This window comes from Orbicella faveolata, unplaced genomic scaffold, assembly GCF_042242905.1.
Source record: "Orbicella faveolata isolate gen_17 unplaced genomic scaffold, um_ofav_v1 contig_3, whole genome shotgun sequence".
In the NCBI taxonomy this organism is placed as follows: Eukaryota; Metazoa; Cnidaria; class Anthozoa; order Scleractinia; family Merulinidae; genus Orbicella; species Orbicella faveolata.
The window spans coordinates 9,239,634-9,261,474 of NW_028301558.1; the positions used below are offsets into that span (position 1 = coordinate 9,239,634).

The 21,841-nt window shown below is 40.2% G+C and overlaps 1 protein-coding gene across 2 annotated transcripts; it reads left to right on the plus strand.

The window, feature by feature from the left end:
• Positions 1-55: 55 nt before the first annotated feature.
• Positions 56-21,625, plus strand: LOC110067907 (beta,beta-carotene 15,15'-dioxygenase-like). Of its 2 annotated transcripts, none has more exons than XM_020775250.2 (3): positions 56-263; positions 13,183-13,763; positions 19,316-21,625. In XM_020775250.2, the coding sequence occupies exons 2-3, from the start codon at positions 13,277-13,279 to the stop codon at positions 20,389-20,391; spliced, it is 1,563 nt and encodes a 520-aa protein (XP_020630909.1). In that variant the 5' UTR covers positions 56-263; positions 13,183-13,276; the 3' UTR covers positions 20,392-21,625. The 2 variants fall into 2 exon arrangements, with proteins under 2 accessions (XP_020630909.1, XP_020630908.1); XM_020775249.2 differs by lacking the exon at positions 56-263 and adding an exon at positions 9,392-9,642.
• Positions 21,626-21,841: the final 216 nt, after the last annotated feature.

Genomic DNA, 21,841 nt, shown 5'->3' on the forward strand with positions numbered 1-21,841 from the left:
TGCTTTGAAAATAAAGGGGTTGATATTACACCTAACAATATCAGTGGTGATTGTCCTCATTATTTACAGAATTTATCTGTCGCCTAGCGATACGTCACCATACAGGACCAGATAACTTTACAGGAACTACATCATTCAAGAACTTTTTCTCCACTACGTCAAGCAAATGTAAGCTGTCTTTTCGAGGGCCAACACAGAAGAATCAGCACGTCGAGCAGCGGAAGAAGAAACGAAGAACCAGTTTCTCCAAGCTACTAAGAAAGGTAAGTAAAAGTAAACATTTCTGCTTTGTGGCCACGACTCGACCGAGATATATTTTATTCTTATTATTATCTTGTCAAAAAATTTTTTTCCCGTTTATACTGTCTTTTGGATCGCTGAAGGGTCCGCATTCGTGATCAGCAAAGGGCGGCTCCGGAACATACAGTGCGCATCAAAAGATATCACATACACACTGTGGCACAAGATTTCATACGAATCGAAATCGAGTCGATCACCATGCATAAGAATGAATAAGTCGTTTTACGAAGTGATTCCCGGATTTTTGTTTATAGGTCATCCGTGCGAATTAGAAGTACGGAAAATCCTGACTGTTGCGCAATCAGCTGCATGTTTTTCAATGTGCACTTGTTGATGGAACGGTTGTATATAAAAGAAACGAACGTTACTATAACTACATTGCGCGCTACATTACCTTGCGCGCTACATTGTGAGTGTTCTGTTGTTGTCAGACTCTTTATATTGCACGATTATCGACCGATTCCGAGATGGGACACTTGCCTCTCTTTCTTACGTCTTTCCGCTTCGAAACCGGTTTGCGCAATAGCACAGCGGTGGCGTAAACGTAGTAAACTGTAAGTAGCCTTATCTGTTGGTTTACGAAAGTGTTTTGACACCAATAATCCCTTCTTTTCTTTGTACACTTTTTACTGTCTAAAAATTGAATAAGAGTTTCGAAGCCCTATAGCTAGTTGTTTGGTTGAAGATTATCATCATAAACGTTATTCCCCCTCCAGAACATGTACATATGCTTTCCGAGAATGAAGAGTTCTGTTAGCGGTCTATTATTAGACAGTGACTGAGAATCGAGCTTCATCATGCAGTTGACGCATGTGCCTAGTTTGTTAAGTCATCTAAGTCATCTAAGAACGTACTCATTTGAAACGCGTGCTAAACCGACCCTACCCGCGCCTACAGTTTTAAGTTACTTGGATGTATTTTCCTCATTTTCAACAACCGGTAGCAGTGCGAAGGGCAAATTTCTTCTCGACGGGTCGAAAACGAACAACTCCTGCGCCACACGTGATCATTAGTCCGCTGTGATTACCACATCCGTTCATCTAAGCGATCATCCATTAATGACCGGATTTCTAAGATGGTCCCGCAGTAACTATAGCGATCTTTCGAAGTTGGAACCCGAACCCAAAGCTATTCGGAAATCGCATAAATTTCACACTTGTAAGGCCAAAATAAAGAAGACCAGATACTATGCTGAAAATAGCGTTGGGACGGAAGTTTTATAATAACGTTAACTTGTCAGTAAAAATATAATCCCGAATTGCTGAGCTACTCGTTAAAGGTCCGCTGAAGAAAAAGTCAACTGCTCTTACACATCAGTACACATGCATGTATCGCCTTTTTGGACGGAAAGCACAATTAATTTAAGTGGAGAGAGAGAGGTCGGTATCAACGTTCGTCTGTAGATCAACTCTTAAGATCAGAATAAATCCTCTTTGTAATCGGCTAGTCTTCGATTGTTCTGCCGTATTGAGTATAAAGAGGAAGTCTTAATTACAAGTGGCCACTGGAACAGTCCATCCGCATTCCATAGGGTTACGATTACCAATTGTCATAATAGTTGACAACGTGTGAAATCTTGTACAGGCCTAACATTTGACTTGTTGTCTCATGACTCAATCCATGGAATCAGTTCATTGAATATGAGCTCAATGTCAGGCATATTTTTTTGCCTACCACGTTTCGGCGCGAGAGCTGCGAGGCCGCGAGGAGAATGGGTAGTAGTTAAGTTGATATTGATCCCGTCGCACCTTCCCTGGACTTGGCGGTTTCGCTGCCGAAAGCAAAGCAGCACCCACGGCTTCTCCAGCAGTCGTTTCGCCGCCCACCGCACTCCCGCGAAAAAAGTCCCACAAGATACCGTTTGATGCAGTTTTGATAGCACACGAGAGTGCCGTTTTCAGGTCCGGTTGCAATTGTCGTAATACTAGACCGGCTTATTTCGGTACCTTAATTTAAATTTATCTTTTCGAGTATCTGTTTAACATTCTGTAATAAAATCATTTATATTATTTTTTACTTTTAAGCTGCAGCACTAGAAAAAGAGCCAAGCGAAAATTGAGATTTTCTCGTTTCTCTTCATTTTGGGAGCTCAACCCGGAAAGGCGTTCCCTGCCAGCGGGGAGTGATAATCAGACTTTCTTAATTACTCGAAGTGATAACAAGTCATGTGTAACAAGCCGTGATAAAGTAATGCTCTATTTTCTTTTTCTGAGACCGGTCACGTGTTCGTGTACTAAAAATATTGTCCAGTTACTCTGCGATTTATCGTTTTCATCGCTTACTAAAATAGCAACCAGTTTTAAATTAAATACACCATGCCAAAAGCTAAAACAACTCGGCCACAGTGGAGAAGTACCACGGATTTATCCGATAATTTGGTTTTCTATATACAGCACCAGCCTTCCTGTTATTAATTGTTTATCATGATCAGGCATTTATTTGAAATATCATATCACCGTGAATTATCAGATAATATTAAACATGGTTATTGATCCCGTCTAAAAAAAAAAAAGAAGCTAGAAATTCGACAGAAAACAATGAAATAAGTTATACTGAGGCATTCTTTTTCAGTGTTGTTGTATCTTGTTTTCATCTGTCTTTACTCTCCGGGAAGAATTAGTCTGCGCTGTAAAAACAATACGATCTGGTCTATATTAGTTTTATTGCTCGTGATCCACTAGCATTCAAGCGTGGGTTTTTATCGCTACTCCATGTCGCCCCTCGACTAACGGAACGCTTAGAACATCTCTTTGTCAGTTTCGAGGAAGCCGGTTAAGAAACATACCAGGCAAATTTTTTTACAACAGACTAATGTAAATTGCAGGACCGGGGGAAGTGCTCCCTTATATGGACTATATACTGTGCGGCCCCAAAGGTACGGTTTTCAGCCGTTTAGGTCATTAACTGAGGGGATCGATTTTGGCCATTTTGGTAATAAATAGGGTATGGTTTTGTACTCTAGTCTTGAATTGGGTATCTTTTTTTTAAAAAAGCTACTTTTCATCATTATCTTATAAGAGTATAAACAAAAGCCCTTCAAAAATTATGTTTAGGGCAACTGTGTCAGCCGCAACGGTCGATCAAAGGGTCTCGAATTTTTGGTCTGGTCATAAATAGGGTAGGGAAAATAGTAGACTTTGGTCATAAAGAGGGCAAGGGTTTTCGGAAGCGGGGAGCACACCCGCACCAAATTTTTCTGGGGCGTACCCCCCCCCCCCCTCCCCCCTTCCGGGATTGCAGGCATAAATCAAAATAAATTTGTGTTTCTGGCCATTGGCCAGGTTTTGGTTTATAAAAAGAACGAGCTCGGAGTGTTTGTCAGCTGCCAGTTAATCCCATATGATTAAAGACAGGCCGACATGAAAATCCGTGGAAAACCACAGGCATTGCCTGGACTTGAATGTAATTGGAGGACACAGTACTATTGTATTGTGCATTGTACTGTGAAGCTGTACTCCTCTTCGTCAGAGATCGTTACCCTACGAACACAAAGCGAACTCACCCACATATTAGCTGATACATTTCAAAAGAAAGCTAAGTGGAATTGTAACAGCTGGCTTGTTATTTAAGTCTTCCCACGTAGTTTACAAGGTAAGTTATGATGCTAGAGAAAGCGAAACCAATCTACGGTATATCTTTTATAGTCAACTAAGAAAAGCGCCGCATGACCAAAACTTGTATTTCAAAGCAAATGTCAGTGTACTGTATGGTTAACAAACAGCAAACCGGCGAAAAGGTAGATACACTCTTTCTTCTGTTTGCAGCCGGCGCACAGTTCAAGCTCTTGAGAGAAAGAATAGCGATCCCTCTTATTTTATTTAGTCATTTGTTGTTTTGAAAGCGGAATAGCGCAGTCCAGGTTTTTTTTTTTAGCAAATTAGAACGGCTTGAAAGGTTGAATGCGAGCAACCCTTCATTTCGTCAAATCGTCCACGCGAACGCAACATCAGTTATCCTAAGTAAGGGGGCTGGTCACCGGGAATTTGTTGTAAACTGGAATAGCAAGGATATGTCCGTACATCGAACATACATATAAAACGTTTTCTACGGGGCAATTTCTTAATACCGAATTTTATGTCGCAACGCCAATGGCTTTCCTAGCTCGGCTTTCACTGCCTTCTTCCCAAGCATCCTTGCTATGCAATTAGGTCGAATTGCGCACTGTATGTCCAGCACAAATATTCTTTGGATGTTTACGAGCTTCTTGAAATCACCGTGCCAGTATGCTTAAAATAGATGACCGGAGGGTGTCAGTCAGAAATAGCAGAAGATCTGTGAAATATGCAATCATCGAGTCGCCTAAAATATCATCTACTATGGGAAGGGGACCACCTACAGTTTGCACGGAAGTCGGATCTGATTGAATTTGATTTACGGTATATAATCTGCAGTAGTTGTTTTCCTATTTCTCGAGAGATTTTCCCTTTGCTTTTAGCCTACCACTTTGTCTCGTAACTTTTAACTTTCCACATTGTGCAGTGCAGCGAATTTTTATAATTGCCCAACTTTTAAACATTGAATCTTTATGAATTTTGACCATAGGGCCGGGTCGCACTAGAGCGAATTCAAATATTTCCAATTTTTGGCGAGGAAAAAAATTGGCAACAATTCGCAAGTACCAAATTTTTGGCAGTGGTCGCATTAGACCAACATGTTGGAACCAAAACGTTACTGATTGAAATATACGTCACAAGATCTATAATGTCTCAATTAAGTATTTTTTTAGATTCCGTGCAAGAGCAGATTTTTCTCCACGCTGCATGTTCTTGACTCTCCGCTCTACAGCAACTCGTGAGTTTCGGTCCATAATTGGACGAGCAGATTTTGCTCGGCTTGCGTTTGTGTTGCTTGCGCCACTTGCGCTAGAAGAAGATTGTCTCGCTGAAACCATCTCTTCAAAGTGCTGACAGTAACCGGCTCTAGGGTATGGGTCATAAGAATTTGTATAAAAGCGCCGCTCACATTTCTCGCTTGCATTGAAATAACTTGTAAAAAGCGTCAGATGGACCGGGTAAAATATGATTTTGTCGTGCCATCGCACGCGCCAAACTGGACGAGCCGTCAAAGTTGTTTTCTCGTCATAATTTTATCCAGACTTGTTTTAAAAAATATGACAGTCAAATGGTTTAAAAAAAACAACAACAAAATTGTTTGCTTTGCCAAAATTATGAAGCCTCCGAGGCAGCTCTTCGGTTTCTTTGAAGATTGGCAAAATTTTGGCAATCCGCAAAAATTTGGCCGGCAAGTTTTTGAAACTGGGGGTGGCACTTATTTTGCGCTACTTACTGACAGATTTATTACTTACACAAACAAAATTGGCTCTAGTGCGATCCGGGTGCAGTGTGTCTTGATATGCGACAATTCATAATTTCAGTATGGACTACAAAGTGCTATTTGAAAATAGCTCGTACGGTAGAATGTGTTTACTCGAACTGACTATGGTAACTTCTATACTCTCTATCTGGCGATTTAGCGAATGGCCTAAAACTACGAGTTATCAAGGGCTACTTTAGGTTTTGTGCATCCTAAAAAGCTTAGCCTGAATATTTCCGAATTCATGCATTGTAATCCATGTTAGTCTTCTCCATCCTTTAATAACCATTCTTGTTCCTTTATGGTTTATTATTATCTGTTTGGTGCTTTTTTATCTCAGTAAACTACCATTTCCAGGTCTCTTTCAATTTAAAGGTAATTTTGTACGTGGTCAAAAACTGAAAGTTAACAGTACGTGAAAAAACCTAAGTAATTGCCAGCGGAAATTGAGTATCAGCGCGTCTTGTCTTTTTATCTTATTCCCTCTCAACGATCCCGGGCTCAAAAAGTTTCGTTCCGTGCTCGTAGCTTCAGTTCTTGTCTCACCCAAGACGGAAATCAAAAAAGTATAAATGATCGCATTTTTACAGTTAACCGTTTCACTGTCAAGCAAGTTTTGTGAGGAATAAATCACCCTCAGTCCGGTTGGAGATCAGGCTGAAAACAGCGACGAGCAATCTATATCAAAATCAACGCTCGGATATTTTCTGTAAGGTAAGTCCTTGAATCTCTCGTTAAGCTGCTCTATTAGAAAAAAAAAGGGTTATAAGATCCTTAGGAACAACAAGAGCAGCAAAAGAACAACGTAACAAGCTGCTTACTTTCAAACAACTCCGCAAAGCCGAAAAGTATCGATTCTTGAAAGGAAACCGGGATTGAAATTTTCGACTAACTAGAGAAGCAATTTCCTTTCAGAATAAATATTTTCGCTTCAAACATCTTTTTCGGTGGAGAAGACAAACATTAATGTTCTCATTTACCGATATCAGCTTGCTTTGTTCTCATCAGCTGCGCGCGCAGGAGAGCGGCGTAAAGCGACATAACATATATTTCTTACGTTCTTATTGTAAGACAGCTGTGTGTTGGTACTGCGGTAGATACTCTTGATATGCAGGTTACATAATCATGCTACGAAATTGAATATTTCTAAAAGGAGTTTGTCTGTTAGGTGTTAATCGACGGCATCTCCGTTTTTGATCCCTGACCAAGTCAATCTCGAAACTTTGATTTACTTTTTAGAAAATTTTGTGCCATGGCTGATACTTGTTTCGGTATAGTAGTGTCGTTTTACAGGGTTAAGTCTGCATCAATAAATGAGATGCCCTCTCTTATACGCCTGGTCTTCTTACTTGTGCTAAGTTAGAAATTATTTTGATTTTAGACAAAAAAAAAAAATCCCTTTCAGACATGTCAGGGTCAGCTGTTGTAGACTGCAAGGTATCATTGGCAGCCATTCCTTTAAAGACCGGATAATAAATGCTTACACACACACACACACACACACAAAAGAAACAATTTATGACTGTTTCACGCTACGTTTGTTATTGTAAATACATTTTATGCCCTTTTCGAAGACATCTTCTGGGAGCATGCCCCTCGAACCCGTAGTTAAAGCCACGCCGCTTAGGCATCTGTGTTTAACCCACCCTCCCCGCCTCTCTTCGCCCCACAAAATTTGCTGCGTAGGCACTGACACGGTTTTATCTATACCTCTAGAGGTTCGTCTTAAAACTGAATGCGCAAATAAACAGGAACTAGTTAGTAAGGGAAATTAAAGTGACCTTTAGAAGTCGCTGTTCTTAATTTCAGAATGACTCTTGGTCTTGCCATTATCTCTCGTCACTTTGATATCATTTTAGAGTATACCTTGGTACTTTTGATGGTATAAAATTAACTTTTCAGTACAACCACAAAATGGAATCTAGGTTGTATTATTTTTAGTTTTAGAAGTCTGTTGTCAAATTTTCAGCATGAACAAGGCGCTGCATCGCTTTCCTCCTCTCCGACACGCAGTTTCGTCATCTGTTCTTGTAGCAAAATCGTGTGCAACTAAAGGAAGTTGTTACAGATACACTACACTTCCTGTGAATTACTACGATGACAGCTATCGTAATTAACTTCATAGCATAGGAGTGTATTACTGATTCATCCTGAGAAATGTGTAGGAACACATCCTAACTCAACAAATAAGCAAATAACATATGGTTTCACTTGAAATTGCGACATGTTCCTGTGCGGAACTTGTTGCTATTTTAACTCTTTGGTGATCTGCACGCGGTCAAGTTTTCAAAGAGGCCCCGTCCACATCACGCCGGAGAAAATTAAGAACGGAGCTTTCACTTTTGAACACGCGTCAAATATTTTCCGTCTACACTACGTTGGAGGAATTTGAAAACGCAACGTACAATCAGCGGTCATTTTGGATTTGTGTTTGAGGAAAACTCGATCAAGGAAATCCCATGATTATCGTGACACCATCGTTTTAGTAAAGTTCCGTTTTAAAAAGGTTTTCCGTCCACGCGAATACGTAAAGCCGGCGTTTTCTAATTCCTCCGGTTTGAAGAGCGTTTTCGAAAAAGCTCCGTTTTCGGGACAGATCAGTGTGGAAGTAAAGCTGCGTTTTGAAATTCCTCCGACGTAGTGTGGTCGCTCCCGGAAACAAATTTATGCCTTTACTTTTCTCTGTTTAGCAACTTATAAATCATTTTTTTTTATGACTTTTTAATATTTCACGCTGTAGGTAAAAAGGTAGGAGGATTATTTCACCAATAAGAGGTTCGCGTATCCTCGTCCAAGTGCGACAAGACCGGACTGAGAGCTTTAGTATATAGAGAGCTGTGCTCGTAATGACCATTAGAACTTATGTGGAGTTAATCCTCTTTTGGTTTCACTCAGTTCCTGTTTTCAAAAATTTTAAATGACTACTTTTAAACAAAGGAAACACTTTTTATTTGTGTATTTATTAGTTTTTTGTTCCGGCAGAAATTCTCTGCAATCCAGGGATGTTTGTGTGTGTGTGTGTTGTCATGAACTGAGCATTCCTTGTGCTATTTTATTCTGTTTTAGTCGGTACTTTTAGAAACCGCCATGTCTTACTAATGTTACACAGCTGAGTTTGAATTTAAATTTCTGGGTAAATTTTACAGACCTCAAAACGGCAGCTCTATTAATTAAACTGAATTTATCTCCATTGACCCTCACCAAGTGGTTAGGCGGGACCAGTGAAATATTTGCGTTGCGTTGCACTTACTGCAATTATTACTTGTCAAAACACTAAACAATTGGTCACTGGTCTCTCACATACAAATAAACATGTCAAGGAAATGGCAGATCAACTGAATTAATGGAGGGCGAGATAAATTTTATTTTAGGTCAAAACCCGGCTTCAAACCAAACCTCTTGGAGAAGTTGTATGTGTGTGACAAAACAAGTAACTCCCCATTAAAACCGCCTAATATCAACAAAGCAAGCTACGCAGGCTTCAATAAAACGCTATCCGGCCCTGATGACCTCATTAACGAACAACGTGCTATTTCTAAGGCGTGTTAGCACGTCTTTGTTTTTTGGTAAAGTTAAATTGTTTACTCCGGATTTTCCGCTTCTCCCTAATTTCAACCCTTACTTACAAGAACGTCATGACGAATCTACAATCAGATTTCATAAACAATTTAAATGTTTTGTATGGGATAAAACTGCACAATAACAGGAACGGATTAATCGATTACATTGTTTTCGCCGGGCGGTTAAAACGCGGCGCAATTTTTTGCACCATGTTAGTATTTTTAGACGAGTGGTAAGGTGAACAGCGCTCTTGCAAACTTTGTTTCATCTTCGAAACTTTGAAATTCGAGTCAAAATCCAAACAAAAGTTTACAAGTTGACACTGCGGAAAACGAGTTCCGGTGGAAGACGGAGGTATAAAACACGTGCAAAAGTGGATTTTATAACTTATATAATCCGCGAGAAAGATTTGGCCTGTATCCAGTATCTGAACAAATTCTGGTGGATCTTGCTACACCACCACATAACGTAAGTAGCTTTGAAGTTATTTCCAACTATTTTCTTGTTCTTTCAGGGCTTGCGTTGTTTGACAAATCGAGCGCGGAACTACCAGTATACAGTACAAACTGAAGTAGATAAGGAGTTCGCCATGAAAAGTTAAACATTCTTATGAAAGCTGTATGTAAATTGATGTGGAGTTACTACAGACTTATTTCTTATAACTGAATCACGGTTTTGTAGAGTTTTGTTTAGATCAAATCAGTTTTCATGCGCCACAGGACTCTTGTTGCTATTATTTCGCCTCAAATCGGTCAAGTTACGCAATAACACGGCAGTGCTGAGTCAAATCACCAAGAAAATTTAGCTACTCTGTAGAATCCATGCATTAGTCCCCATTCCCCCTTCAATTCGGAAACCACGCGTAGTGCATATTTTTTTAAACTAGACCTTTTCCTGTTTGTGTATAATTTTACTGTCTTTATACCAAAATAGGAAATTTTCTACCTCAAAAAAATTGATTGTATTCGTCACTTTTGCTTTTGTTGTTGTTGGAATCCTATCACTATTATAGATCACTGATAAACTTTTCTGGGAGGTCCCTTTTTGCAAGAATAGCCAGACTTCCAGCTGTATCAATACAAGTTAATGCAAGTTTACTTTTTATGTTTTCCAAATATTGAATCTTTTGGAGAATGAAAATGATTGTTTTCTGCCTTAGAGACTAGTTTCATTCCAGTCCGCCGACTATGTGTCTTCGCAGCGTTTGTCGTTACGTAAATTCGCGCCACGTCTACTGTAGTTTTCCTCAATGTCAAAGAGCAAGATACAGCTAGCGTGGGAAAATGTTTAAAATTTCCCCTCTCGTCGCATGCAAGATCTCATGCAGCAGACACTGACGTTCTTTCTGTCCCGAAATTCTAACAATGCTCTGCGTCACCTAGACGTATTAACACTTCTACAGGTTGACCCGAATGGCGCCCAACAATACCGCGTCACGTATTCCGATCGCGATAAACGTACGATCATATCATTTCACATACAAAAGAGCACTTTCGTCACGAAGCAGGGCCATTTTTGGATATCTTTTAGCCTGACTTCACTAACTCAAACTATTAAATTATTGTCGACCTTTATATTGAGAGAATTCAAATGAATGTGCGGTCAGATAGGCGACTTATCTTTCTTACGTCTCTGGTTTAGGCTCGTGCCAGGCGACTCACGTGAAAGGAGCATTTGTGGATGCAATAAACGTATTTCCTCTATTTGATGTTATCGCTTTTTTCACGTGAGAGTGGGTGCTTGTGTAAGCGTGCTAATTGCTGGCTTCAAAACCACAAAGATTCACTGAAAATTTCCCTGTCCGGTTGACAGAAGTTGAGGAAACGCGATTCTAAAAAAAATTATAATCCGATTTAAGTAAGAATTTAGGGTTGATTTTAGCTCCAGCTAAGTTCTACTCTCTTTAGTCCATAAATAGCTGCGGATAACATATATAAAATGTGGAAGGAAATTCCGGCTCACAGTTCTTGTAAGACCATGTTTGGTATCTTGTTAGCCAGTTTGCTTTGTTGCTAGCGCTTTATATTCCACCGCCCAGACAAGTCGTTCATCTTTTTGGGTTTGCCGGTCCGTCCGTCCGTACGTCCAATAAGGGTTTTACCATCGAACGTTTGCTTTCCAAATCCTTGACCTTAGAGCCTTTTATGGCGCTTTCACACGGCCAGGCCGAAAACAGGACCTTTTTTCTACTGAGCACGGAGTCCAATAAAAATTTCGTCTACAGGGTCTTTCGCGATGGCAATTTTGAATATAGCATGCATTAGTTAGTACATGGTAGCTCAGGTTAGAAACGAACTTGTGTATTTATTTTGAGCACCGGCTAATCCTCGCTAATGGGTAACGGGGGTCTTACGAAAGGAAATACACGCGGCATTTCATTTAGCCTGTTCGTGCGCTCGTGCAGTTAGTGTTTTCATTTTGTCACACGTGGTACTTAAAACCTAACCCCTGTATATTAGTTTCGCTAAACGAACTTCTGGTTAAAAACGCGCCTTGTTGACTTGCTGCTTAGGTAGTCGGCGGGGATTGGAATTAAGTTGGGAAGGTCAAACGATAAATTAATGTTCGAGAAGAATCGGTCATTGAACATGGCTCAAAGTAGCTTCCGAGTACCGAGCCGAGGGTCCAGATAAGACCATGCGGCCGTTTCCTATGCTCTTGAAAATTAAGAAAAAAACAAATCGCTAATCGGAAGTTGCGTCTATAACTGGTGAACATGTGTTCCTTCACATTTGTAGCGATTCTACAATTCCGAGGCTTAACTCTAAATTTACGCTTTATTAGAGGTCCTTAAACAGCGAACATTTTAATTAACCTCGAAGAAACTAGCGACTCAAGTTTTGACTATACAAGAACATCAGAAAAACCGGAACTCTGTCATTCAACTGCTTATTTAAAGTGGGCGTAATGGATTTTGCACCCCGCTTTGACAAACTAATTGCAAAGCTCCCGATAAACGATTGAGGAATCTTTCCGCCTTTCCTGATTTGCTCTATTCATTTCTGTCAGCAAATGGGGTGATTTTCAATGACTCGTTATTTAGCGTGCGTTCATGTATCAACGTTCGTCTTGTATCAACTTTGTCTTTCGCGAAAACTATGTTTCCTGCACGCAGATGTAACAAAATCTATTCATACATCTCTTTTACGCAAAAGCCAAGGTGGAAGGGGGTAAAATCCTTTTCTATTTTTTTAATGTTTATTCAGATCAGCTGGTTAACCATTACTCACGCGATATGATCGTTATGTGTTTAGTAATACGAGACTTGTTTTCCACCTGTTTTGCAAATTTGTGAAATGATTAGAGAATCTCATAGTATCCCAGTAACAACGACTGGCAGCTGCTGAAACTGTTAGCTTTGTAAACCAACCACACGCATTTTTATGCAGGAATTTCAAACTTTCCCAAGAGGGCAGGCACCCCCGTTACTTTCGACTCTCGTCAATACGAACACGTTCAAGTTTTCATCAACAAACGCCAAACACGAGTGCGCCGCCTTAGACGAAGATGACGTAACAGATGAACAGACACGATTATTCTTTCATCGAGCACTTTCCAGAGTGAAACAATAGTCCAGAGTTTAATTTGTGTGTAGCTAAAAGCATTTTAGAGTTATATTACACATAATTGACCGAAAAAATGGAGCCAAAATTGCAAGAAATGACAGAATCTGTCGTTCGCTGCATCTGTCTTCATTGTGTAAAAACGTCGGGGTCAAAATTTTGTTTTTTAAATCCAGATATTTGCTCCTCATTTGTTGACTTAACGTGACTGGTCGTGATGTCCAATGCCTGCTAATTAAGTGAAATTTTTCGCTGTGAAAACCCATTATTTGAATTAATTCTTTTCTGGTTTAGCAATTATTTCGTCCGAATGCTGGGTTGTTTAGCGATAGGGAAAGCGTGACTGGTAGGAGTTTCCTTCTTTGGAATGCCATCCTACGATAAGCTGATACCATTTGTTATATAATATCATTCAGTGCTGTCATCAATCTATTGTTTTCTGCAGAGGTCGACGGACATAAATTCAGAGAGAGGGACTTCAATTCTGTCAGTTTAAGTTGTATTTTGACGTGTCCACTTCGTTAAAGATCGGAAGCACAATGGATGAGCTTTATCAAACAGTCAAAGAACAAGTCAGCCCTGTGGAAGCCAAGGTCGAAGGCGTTATTCCCCTTTGGCTCAATGGATCCTTACTTCGAAATGGGCCTGCTATGTACGAAGTCGGACCCGAAGCCTACAAGCACTGGTTCGATGGCCTGGGTATGCTACAGAATTTCAAGGTGGAAAATGGAAAAGTCACCTACTGCAGCCGCTACTTAAGAAGCCAGGCGTTCGTCCGCGCGGAGGCGCGTAGAGGCATCGCGTACGCAGAGTTTGGAACGCCACTGCCGCCCGACCCGTGCAAGAACATCTTTGCGCGCTTCTTCTCTTACTTCGTGCCACCCGAGCGGACGGATAACTGCTCCATTAACGTTGTTACGATGAACGGGCAGACTTTCGCCAGCAGTGATTCTCCGTTCTTGATCGGTTTTGACCCGAGTAGCTTACAAGCTTTGTCTGAGTACAACATAAGGAATGACTTTCCAGGTATGTTTTGATTATCTCTATTGTTACATATACTCTTTTTATACCACAAGAGGAAGAAAAAAAGGAAGTTTAAATTTAACTTTTGTATCGGGTTCTGTCTGTTTATTTACGTCTGGGAGAAAAGCGGCCACGGACGTAAACACCACACAGGAAGGAAAGTAAGAATGTCTCCTTACGACTCTCTTTACGCTTTCGTTAAAGATTCCTCTAGAACAAAAACAAAACAAGAGATGCCGTGATAACGCCTCCGGGAACGCCTCCATGCCCACACCCAACAGTGTCTCTTAGGGTGCTAATTCAGTACTGGGTATCACACTGGCCTGTTAAAATGTTCCTTGTTTACTCTGACAATCCGCACTGCACTAAATCGTCTATTGTGGCTTTTACTGCTCGCGTCCACACCAAAAAAAATTGAGTGAAGTAGGCGAAGGCCTTCTTTTCCTAGTTACCATTACAATCGTGCCAATTTGCCGGCGGTTTTGGTTCGAAAAATTAAATCGGATTAGTTAAAAAACGGTTTACCCTTGGCGCAGGAGATTCGCACGGAAGGGGGCGGCAGAAAAAGCCTTTATCACTTTCAGTAGCGACAAAACTTTTCAACTTTGACACCTGGTTCAGTTCTTAGAACTTCAGATTAAAAGCAAGCATTTAGTTTACTGCGTGAACCACACCTCATCAACTCCACTTGAATAGAGACAAATTGAATGTCCGATAATTGTGCCGTACTTGTATTTTATTTCAAGTTTTGATCGATATTTTTAGGGACTCTTTTCTGCAACAATTGGCAAAACTGGAGCTAAATTGGAATGGTCTAAAGAATGCGAGTTTCTTCGAAGGTCTCCTGGGGTCAGGAATAGTTTTGACAAGTTTAAGGTATTGAAGATAACAAAGACGATATTTGGTTGCAACAGTCTGATAAAAAGGCATTCTTGAGTTATTAGATAAACACAAGCATTCGTCAAATACAAAAAGAACTGAAAACTGTTTTTCTTGAAAACAAAATTTAAAAGGACCTCTGCTCAGTCCAGTATCACAGAGAATTCCGGAAATGAGAGAATCATCATTTCGTCCTTGGATTGATGTGTAAGTAAATTGAATTTCTCTTGTCCAAGGATAAACTCATTAGCCAGCTTGCTTAAATATGAATAAGGGTGGGGTGCTAAGATAAGAGATACACTGTACACGGGAGAAAACATATAAATTGCTAGAATACTTACCTAAAAAAAATGCTTAGCAGCTTTACTGAATATATTGTAAGAACAGCAAGTTTTAAAAGCTTATATCTCGAGAGAACGGAGAAGATTTTCAACTTGAGATATGAAAATATCCTATTTTAGTAGAGTTAGTCAAAACATATCGTTTGCTGGGCTTGGGTTAGATGTGGAGTTAAGGAGGGATTTCCAGAACACGGTCTCTTCATAACATCCATTGTATCCATTTCAATCAAGTCACTGCATGCTGCGGATATGAATTCGTGTGCGACATAAGCACAAGATATTGTAGATCGCGGACTCTGGTGAACGGAATTAGAGATCCAACGTGCCATTTCATGCTCGCTTTCAGTGTCTTTTTTGACCACACACAAGTAAAAGAAAGGGGTTTTTGTTTCGCTTTTTAACAGATTTTGACACATCCTTCAGTACACTTTACCTCGAGCCATTCTAGGGAAAGAAAAAGAGCAGGTCTACTTAAGTGGATTTTACTCAGTTTACATCTAAAAGGCAATCACGGAACCGCATAAAAGCCTAGATGAGGCCGTTTTCGCACCAATCTGTCATTAAGTAGTGCTTAATCGCACCATTTGATAATGTTGTTTCATTTCATCTGGTAGGTCAGAGGTCTTTCAAAAGATATCGTCAAAAGCCAATAAGTTGTAAACTATATCTCCTTACTCCTTGTTCCAGCCTGCCGCCTGCTTTCTTTCTCCAGAAATCTCCTTCTGGCCGCCCTGTTTAAGCGTGAATTTGCCCTTTTATCGTCTTTTATAGTGCTTCAGTGAAGACTTGTGGCCAGGGCAATAAGTATGGGTTTTCATCGTGCAAATTGTAGCCATGTACTTAATATTTCAACAGTCCCTTGTCGAGTTTATAAGTCGTGCACGGCTATAGGTGAAATGCGGAAAGATTATCCATGTTCTGTGGTCTGTGGTGGAAAGAGTTCGTGCTCGTCTGCGCGAAGTGTTTCGTTAATAAAGATAGCTTATGAAGGGGTTCTGCTTGCACTGTCACTCGCGAGTCCAATCCAACTGTGGAACTGACTTACAGAAGCAAGATTCCCTTGAGAAAATTTCAATAACTGGATAACCAAAGTAGGAAAATAAACAAATGCAATCGCATTTAACACTGAAAACAATAGGCTAATCAGGATTTCAGCGGAGTTTTGTTTACTTATATAAATATTTTTGACCGGAAGAACACCAAGGGTTGAGTGTTTGCCTTGAATGAGCTTCGTTTTAATAACCTGGCTTATCAGCGAAGATTTTTATCTGGCATGTGAGCATAAGGCTATAGATTTGTTTGTCTTCCGGTGGAGATTTGTCAAAATTTCTCGAGAAATTAGCTTAATTGCGGAGTGGGCGCATTAAAAACACTCGCTAATCTTCGGAGCCGGTGAAAAGGCGGTCGCTGGGCTTCCCTTGGAAATGCTCCTCGGTTTACTTAATATATAACAGACATGGGCCGAGGCACGTGAGCAAATTGATATCGAATCAGTGAGCATTTGCGTATCACTGGCTGAAAAAAGAGAACGTTGTACCAACACCGGCGAGCCTAAGGGGAGAGTCAGATACAAATATCGAATGAAAAATACACCACAGTCATTCAAACTTAATGTCTAAAATGAAATTCATTGATTTTCCAACTCTCTTCTTGGAAGAAGAGAACCACACATTCATTAACTGTGTTTTGTGCTGCACGCTGTACACCTATCATCCTGTTTAACCGGTTTCCTAGAGCAGGTATATCGTGGGATAATTGCACTCATTTTTCACGCAAGTTTTTCAAACTTTACCGATCGGAGAAGGGTAATGAATGAAAATATTTTCGAATGAAAGAGGAACAGAACAAACGGGAAGGTAAAAACTTTTGCAATGAATCCAAAAGGAATTCATCATCATGATTCATTAAACATCTGTCAACTTGGAGCTGGTGATAATTGCATAATTGTTATCAGGCATGTTTGAGTTGGCAAAAAGTTCTCTTGGTTTAGCAGCAGGAAGTTCCTAGTTCCTGTGCGTGATTGTGTTTCACTGGCACGTTTCAACTTGTTCAATTAATTGTTGAAGTGTGCTTTGTTTGATGAAGAGATGACATGCGAAAAGTCAGTAGCTTTGACAAATCTCTAAGGTTGTTATAAAATATAAAAAATCAGGTTTTTTAAATTTCTTTTTAATTATTCCAAGATGCCAATCTCTTCACTAAGCTCATGCATGTGTGGAGTAGCTTGGACAAAATTCATTTTTAGTGTCCTCTTTCTTCTAAACTGCTTAATAAAGATTCATAAGAAATTACGTAATGAAACATCGGAAGAATGCATGAAATTATTTAAGTTCTGTGGCAATCAAAAAGTGACGCAACATCTCTTTTAAATGCCTGAGCAAGTTTCTTTTTTTCCACCAAGGGCTTAGATAACGAAGATCAACTTCTGATGTTGAAATCCTTGCAAACAATGATAAAGATATTGGAGAGAAAAAGCAAAGTGAACATTGGAAGAAAGCGGCAACACAGTAAAACAGAAAGCCTGGAAATAGTTGCATAAAAACAAACAAACAAAGCAACAAATAAATGCACAACAAGCCAAAAATCATATAATATTAATGTTGTGTAAACATGATTGCCAGAGCTTTACAAACTTGACCGCGTGCTGTGCTCCAGAAAGCCCTCTTGCAGATTTAAAAGGATTTAGTCAGTGTGATAGGACCGTTTTGTACGGAAATCGATTACATCGAAAGGAATTTGTGTTACCCTCGAGGGTATTACATGACACAGTTGAAAGTTCATTAAGCTCACGTTTCCTGTATTGTTAATGAGCTAACTTAAAAGCTTATTGGCTTCCAGCTCCTCAAAGAACCCTTGATAAAAATCAGTTCCCAGACTTAAGAAGTCGGTGTGTGATCGTGAAATAGCCCTCGGCCAGTGATGGGGAGTTTCAAGGGGATGACTTCAGAGGCCCTCAGACACGTAGACTATAGTGACGGAAATGGCTTTATTTTAAACGAAAAAAGACGATAATTGTTTCTGTTGTGTACTTATTACAGTCTAAGAAAGCCTTGACTTGGAGACCCCAGTAACGTCACTTAGCTGAGATAAGGATTTGATCTTGCAACAGATGGTAACTGAACTGAAAGTTGTCTTATGAGCTCTCAATGAATTTTCTGTGTCCTGATCATACCCTGCAATGAACCGATAAAAACAATAAGATTAGCATCTTTCATGCTTGCTGTCAGTTATCTCTTTGCTTCCTTGCGACGGAAGCAATTCAGTTATCTGAAAATCTCAATGATGTGCAATGGATAAAGACCTCAATAATGAAGCTAAAGATTTAAAAGTGCGGCTGCTTTGACTGCCATGGAAAGTATGGCTCTTCCATCAACAAGAAAAAAGCACCGAAAAAAAAATCAGTATAAATCAGTTTCAATGAATTTCTACAGGTCATATGATCATTCCTTAAATCTTAAGATACAAAAAAGCTGTTAAAAAATAACATAAAATAAGCAATTCGTTAAGCCTTAAAACCCTTGCTCTCAACTATCGTTTTCCGTCCGTGCAACGGAAGTAATTTTAACTAGAAATCATAACAAAGTGACATAGTATTAAACTACTAATCCTTTCAACTCCGATCAAAGCTTAGAGTATCAATCCTCTCAGACACCGTTTGTCATACTTCTTTCATGGTCTTCTCTGAAGATTTGTTTTATAAATAAACTCATCCCTTGATGAATACTTTAATGTTTTTTCAGTATACTTTATACCCATACCCATCTCAACCAGTTTGCAAACAGCCTCCATCATGCATGTTCCGTTTAGTCGTCTTTTTGACTAAGCGGATTTTCTTTTACCATAACATTTCCTGACGGCAAACAATCCGAGGATGAGATGAAAGTTTAAAGTTGGCTTAATTACTGAGACGCATTTGCACAATCTTATTAGCTCTAGCCTTATTAGCTCTTGCTTTTTGTAAGCCCTTGCTACGCGGTACTTACTACACCTTTTTTGCCGCATCGCGCTTATAATTACCGTTTTAATTGTTATCTAGTAGAGTTTGGGATGGGCTAATTTAAGCTTGGATTTTGCTTGTACCTCAATAGTTTGTCTGAGATCGAGCTTACGAAGCAAAACAGAAAATTTGGCCTTCTCTTCTCTGTGTTCGTAGAGACTCTTGTGCACGCGCTTTTACCTGCGTCTGCGTCGCTAGTGCAAGCTACAAGTGGTAGGCTCTAATTCGAACATTTAGACAGCGCTGTGGTTGATGTGGTGGAGAGTATTTCTAATGCAACTTTAGGTCTTCTGTTGTTGTGCCTCGCTTTTTAACATTTCCTTTCATTCTTCTCGCAGGGCCCGTGCGAATGTTCTCCATGACACCACATCCCCACGAGGACGAAGAGGGAAACGTGTACAACGTGGCTGTGTCGCTCAAGAAAGGAACGCGTTACAACATAACACAAGTTCCGCCGCGGCCATCAACACCAGGAGACAGCCCTCCACACCCGCTTCAAGGGGTCAACGTCATGTCTACGTTTGTCCCGAAAAATCGTCTCTGTTACTACCACAGCTTCGCCATGACGCCCAACTACTTCGTGTTCATCGAGAACCCCTTCGTTGTGAATGTCTGGGCGCTGCTCACCATGAAGATCAAGGGGCGTTCTTTCCACGAGTGCATGAAGTGGGACAACAAACAGCCGTCGCGTTTTTACGTTATCGAGCGCAAGACGGGAAAAGTGGTCGCCCAATACAAAACAGAGAACTTCTTCTCTTTCCATCACGTGAACGCCTACGAGACAGAAACCGACATCATCATGGATGTGTGCTGTTACCCTGATGCGCGCATCGTGTATCAGTACTACCTCCATCACCTGCGCACTAAGCCAGAGAACGAAGTGAGCAAGGGCTTCCCTGATCCCGCCCTCCGTCGTTACCGACTGCCTATTCCTACCACTCCATTCTCCAAGTGTTCACAGAGGTTACCCAGCTACTCGGACGGCCGCGACTACAAGGTGCTGTACTATGGTGTGGAGCTGCCCCAGATCAACTACAACTTCTCGAATGGCAAGCCTTACCGGTACATGTATGGCGTGGGTCCACACAGGCGTGGAGACTTCCTGAACCAGCTAATCAAGGTGGACGTTCTGGGGAAAGAGGCCAAGACTTGGCATGAACCCCACTGCTACCCATCCGAGCCTGTGTTTGTAGCAGCACCAGGTGCTGAAACCGAAGACGACGGAGTCATCATATCCTCCGTGGTAGGTGTACGTGGAAAGCGGTCCTTCTTGCTCATTCTTGATGGGTCCACCTTCAAGGAAATTGCGCGCGCGACAGTGCTATGCCCCATGGCGCACTCCTTGCATGGTATGTTCAGACCTAGGTCACCAGCTTCACTTGTACAGCTCCGAAGAGCCTGGGCCGAGATTTGATTCTTCGCGCACAGTATTGTGGAGACAAAAAGACAAGCTCTGACTGACTTGGAGTGCTTACATCATCCTATACAGGCGCCCATAAACAATGACATTCAGCAGCAAGAAACGGTGTTAGCCCGCAAATCAAATAGATAAAGGTTTGCTCATAAAGACACTTAAAGATAGCAGTGACTGGACAAGGTGCCAGATAATGAAAAGAACGTTTCAAAGGCTGCGTATTTCTAAAAATCCCTTATAACTGTAAATTTTCATCCTAATCGTGGAATAATATCTAGATCAAAATGGATCACGATCAGGCAAGAAGCTTGATGAAATCCATTTCGTTGTATGGTTATAAGGTTTTTCCATTGCTAGAAAAGTGTAAAAAAGGAAAACGGCAGTTAAATTTAAGAAATTAGGCAACGCTATTGAAAATGTACCAAAATTTACCATTTCATATCTTCATAATATTCCTTGCGCGTATCAGAAATGGTGTCGCATATTGATAACTTTCAAGTGTAAGATAAATTTATAGTTTAGATTCGTTATTCTTATTCACTTCCTGCGAAACTCGTTAAGTAATAGGCACAGTTAGTCCAGAATCAAGTGCCGTTCCTTGGTTATTTCCGAGAAAATATCGATTGAGCCCAGGTCGGCATGTGTTGTAAGAGTAGTTTCTTAACAACGTGGCGTTCAAGCTCAGTGACTAGACAATGTGCGTGGTAGCCGACAAGCACACTTATTGGTCGGTAAACTTCGTCAGTCATCGCGGACTTACGAATATTCTTCGGCCAAAAACGACACTTGTTGACACTGGATTGTGCTATTTAAAATGACAAAATAATCAAAGGAAAACAAAAGCATACAAACCAAAACGAAAGCAACACACTAACCAGTAATATTACCTTTATTTAAAACGGCCTATATGTAACTGCTGCCGTTGAAATATTTTAAGCATTTTAAGTTATAAAGTAACGTTTTTAGGCAATCAGAGTTATAAAGTATTTTCTTAGAAAGGTGAAGTATATTTGGGAAATCAGTTGTTTTTAAATATCACACATAATATATATTAATCTTGAGGTTGTTTAAATTTAGAATATGATATTTACTGACTCGTGGAAGTGATTTTTTTGTTAACTTGATATTAAATGCGTGAAATCTTATTGTGCTCTTATTATGCGTGAGATTTTATTGTGAGCATTTATTGCCAAAGATGCATGTACTGTTCAATAAACATTTCTGTATTTCTTCTCTCTTTTGTGTAATTTTGTCCAGCGTTGGAGCTATGGTGAAAAAGAAAATAAAAATAAAATACAAAATTGGGGTCTCGGGAATTTATATAAAAACTTCAAGCTAAAATTAAACCTAGCATTACAAAATTTGGTAATTAAATCCAATTATTTGTCAAGTTTGAAATAAAAATGTGGAAAGGGATTCAGGGTCTCTTTTCGGAAATTTTAGGTGGCTC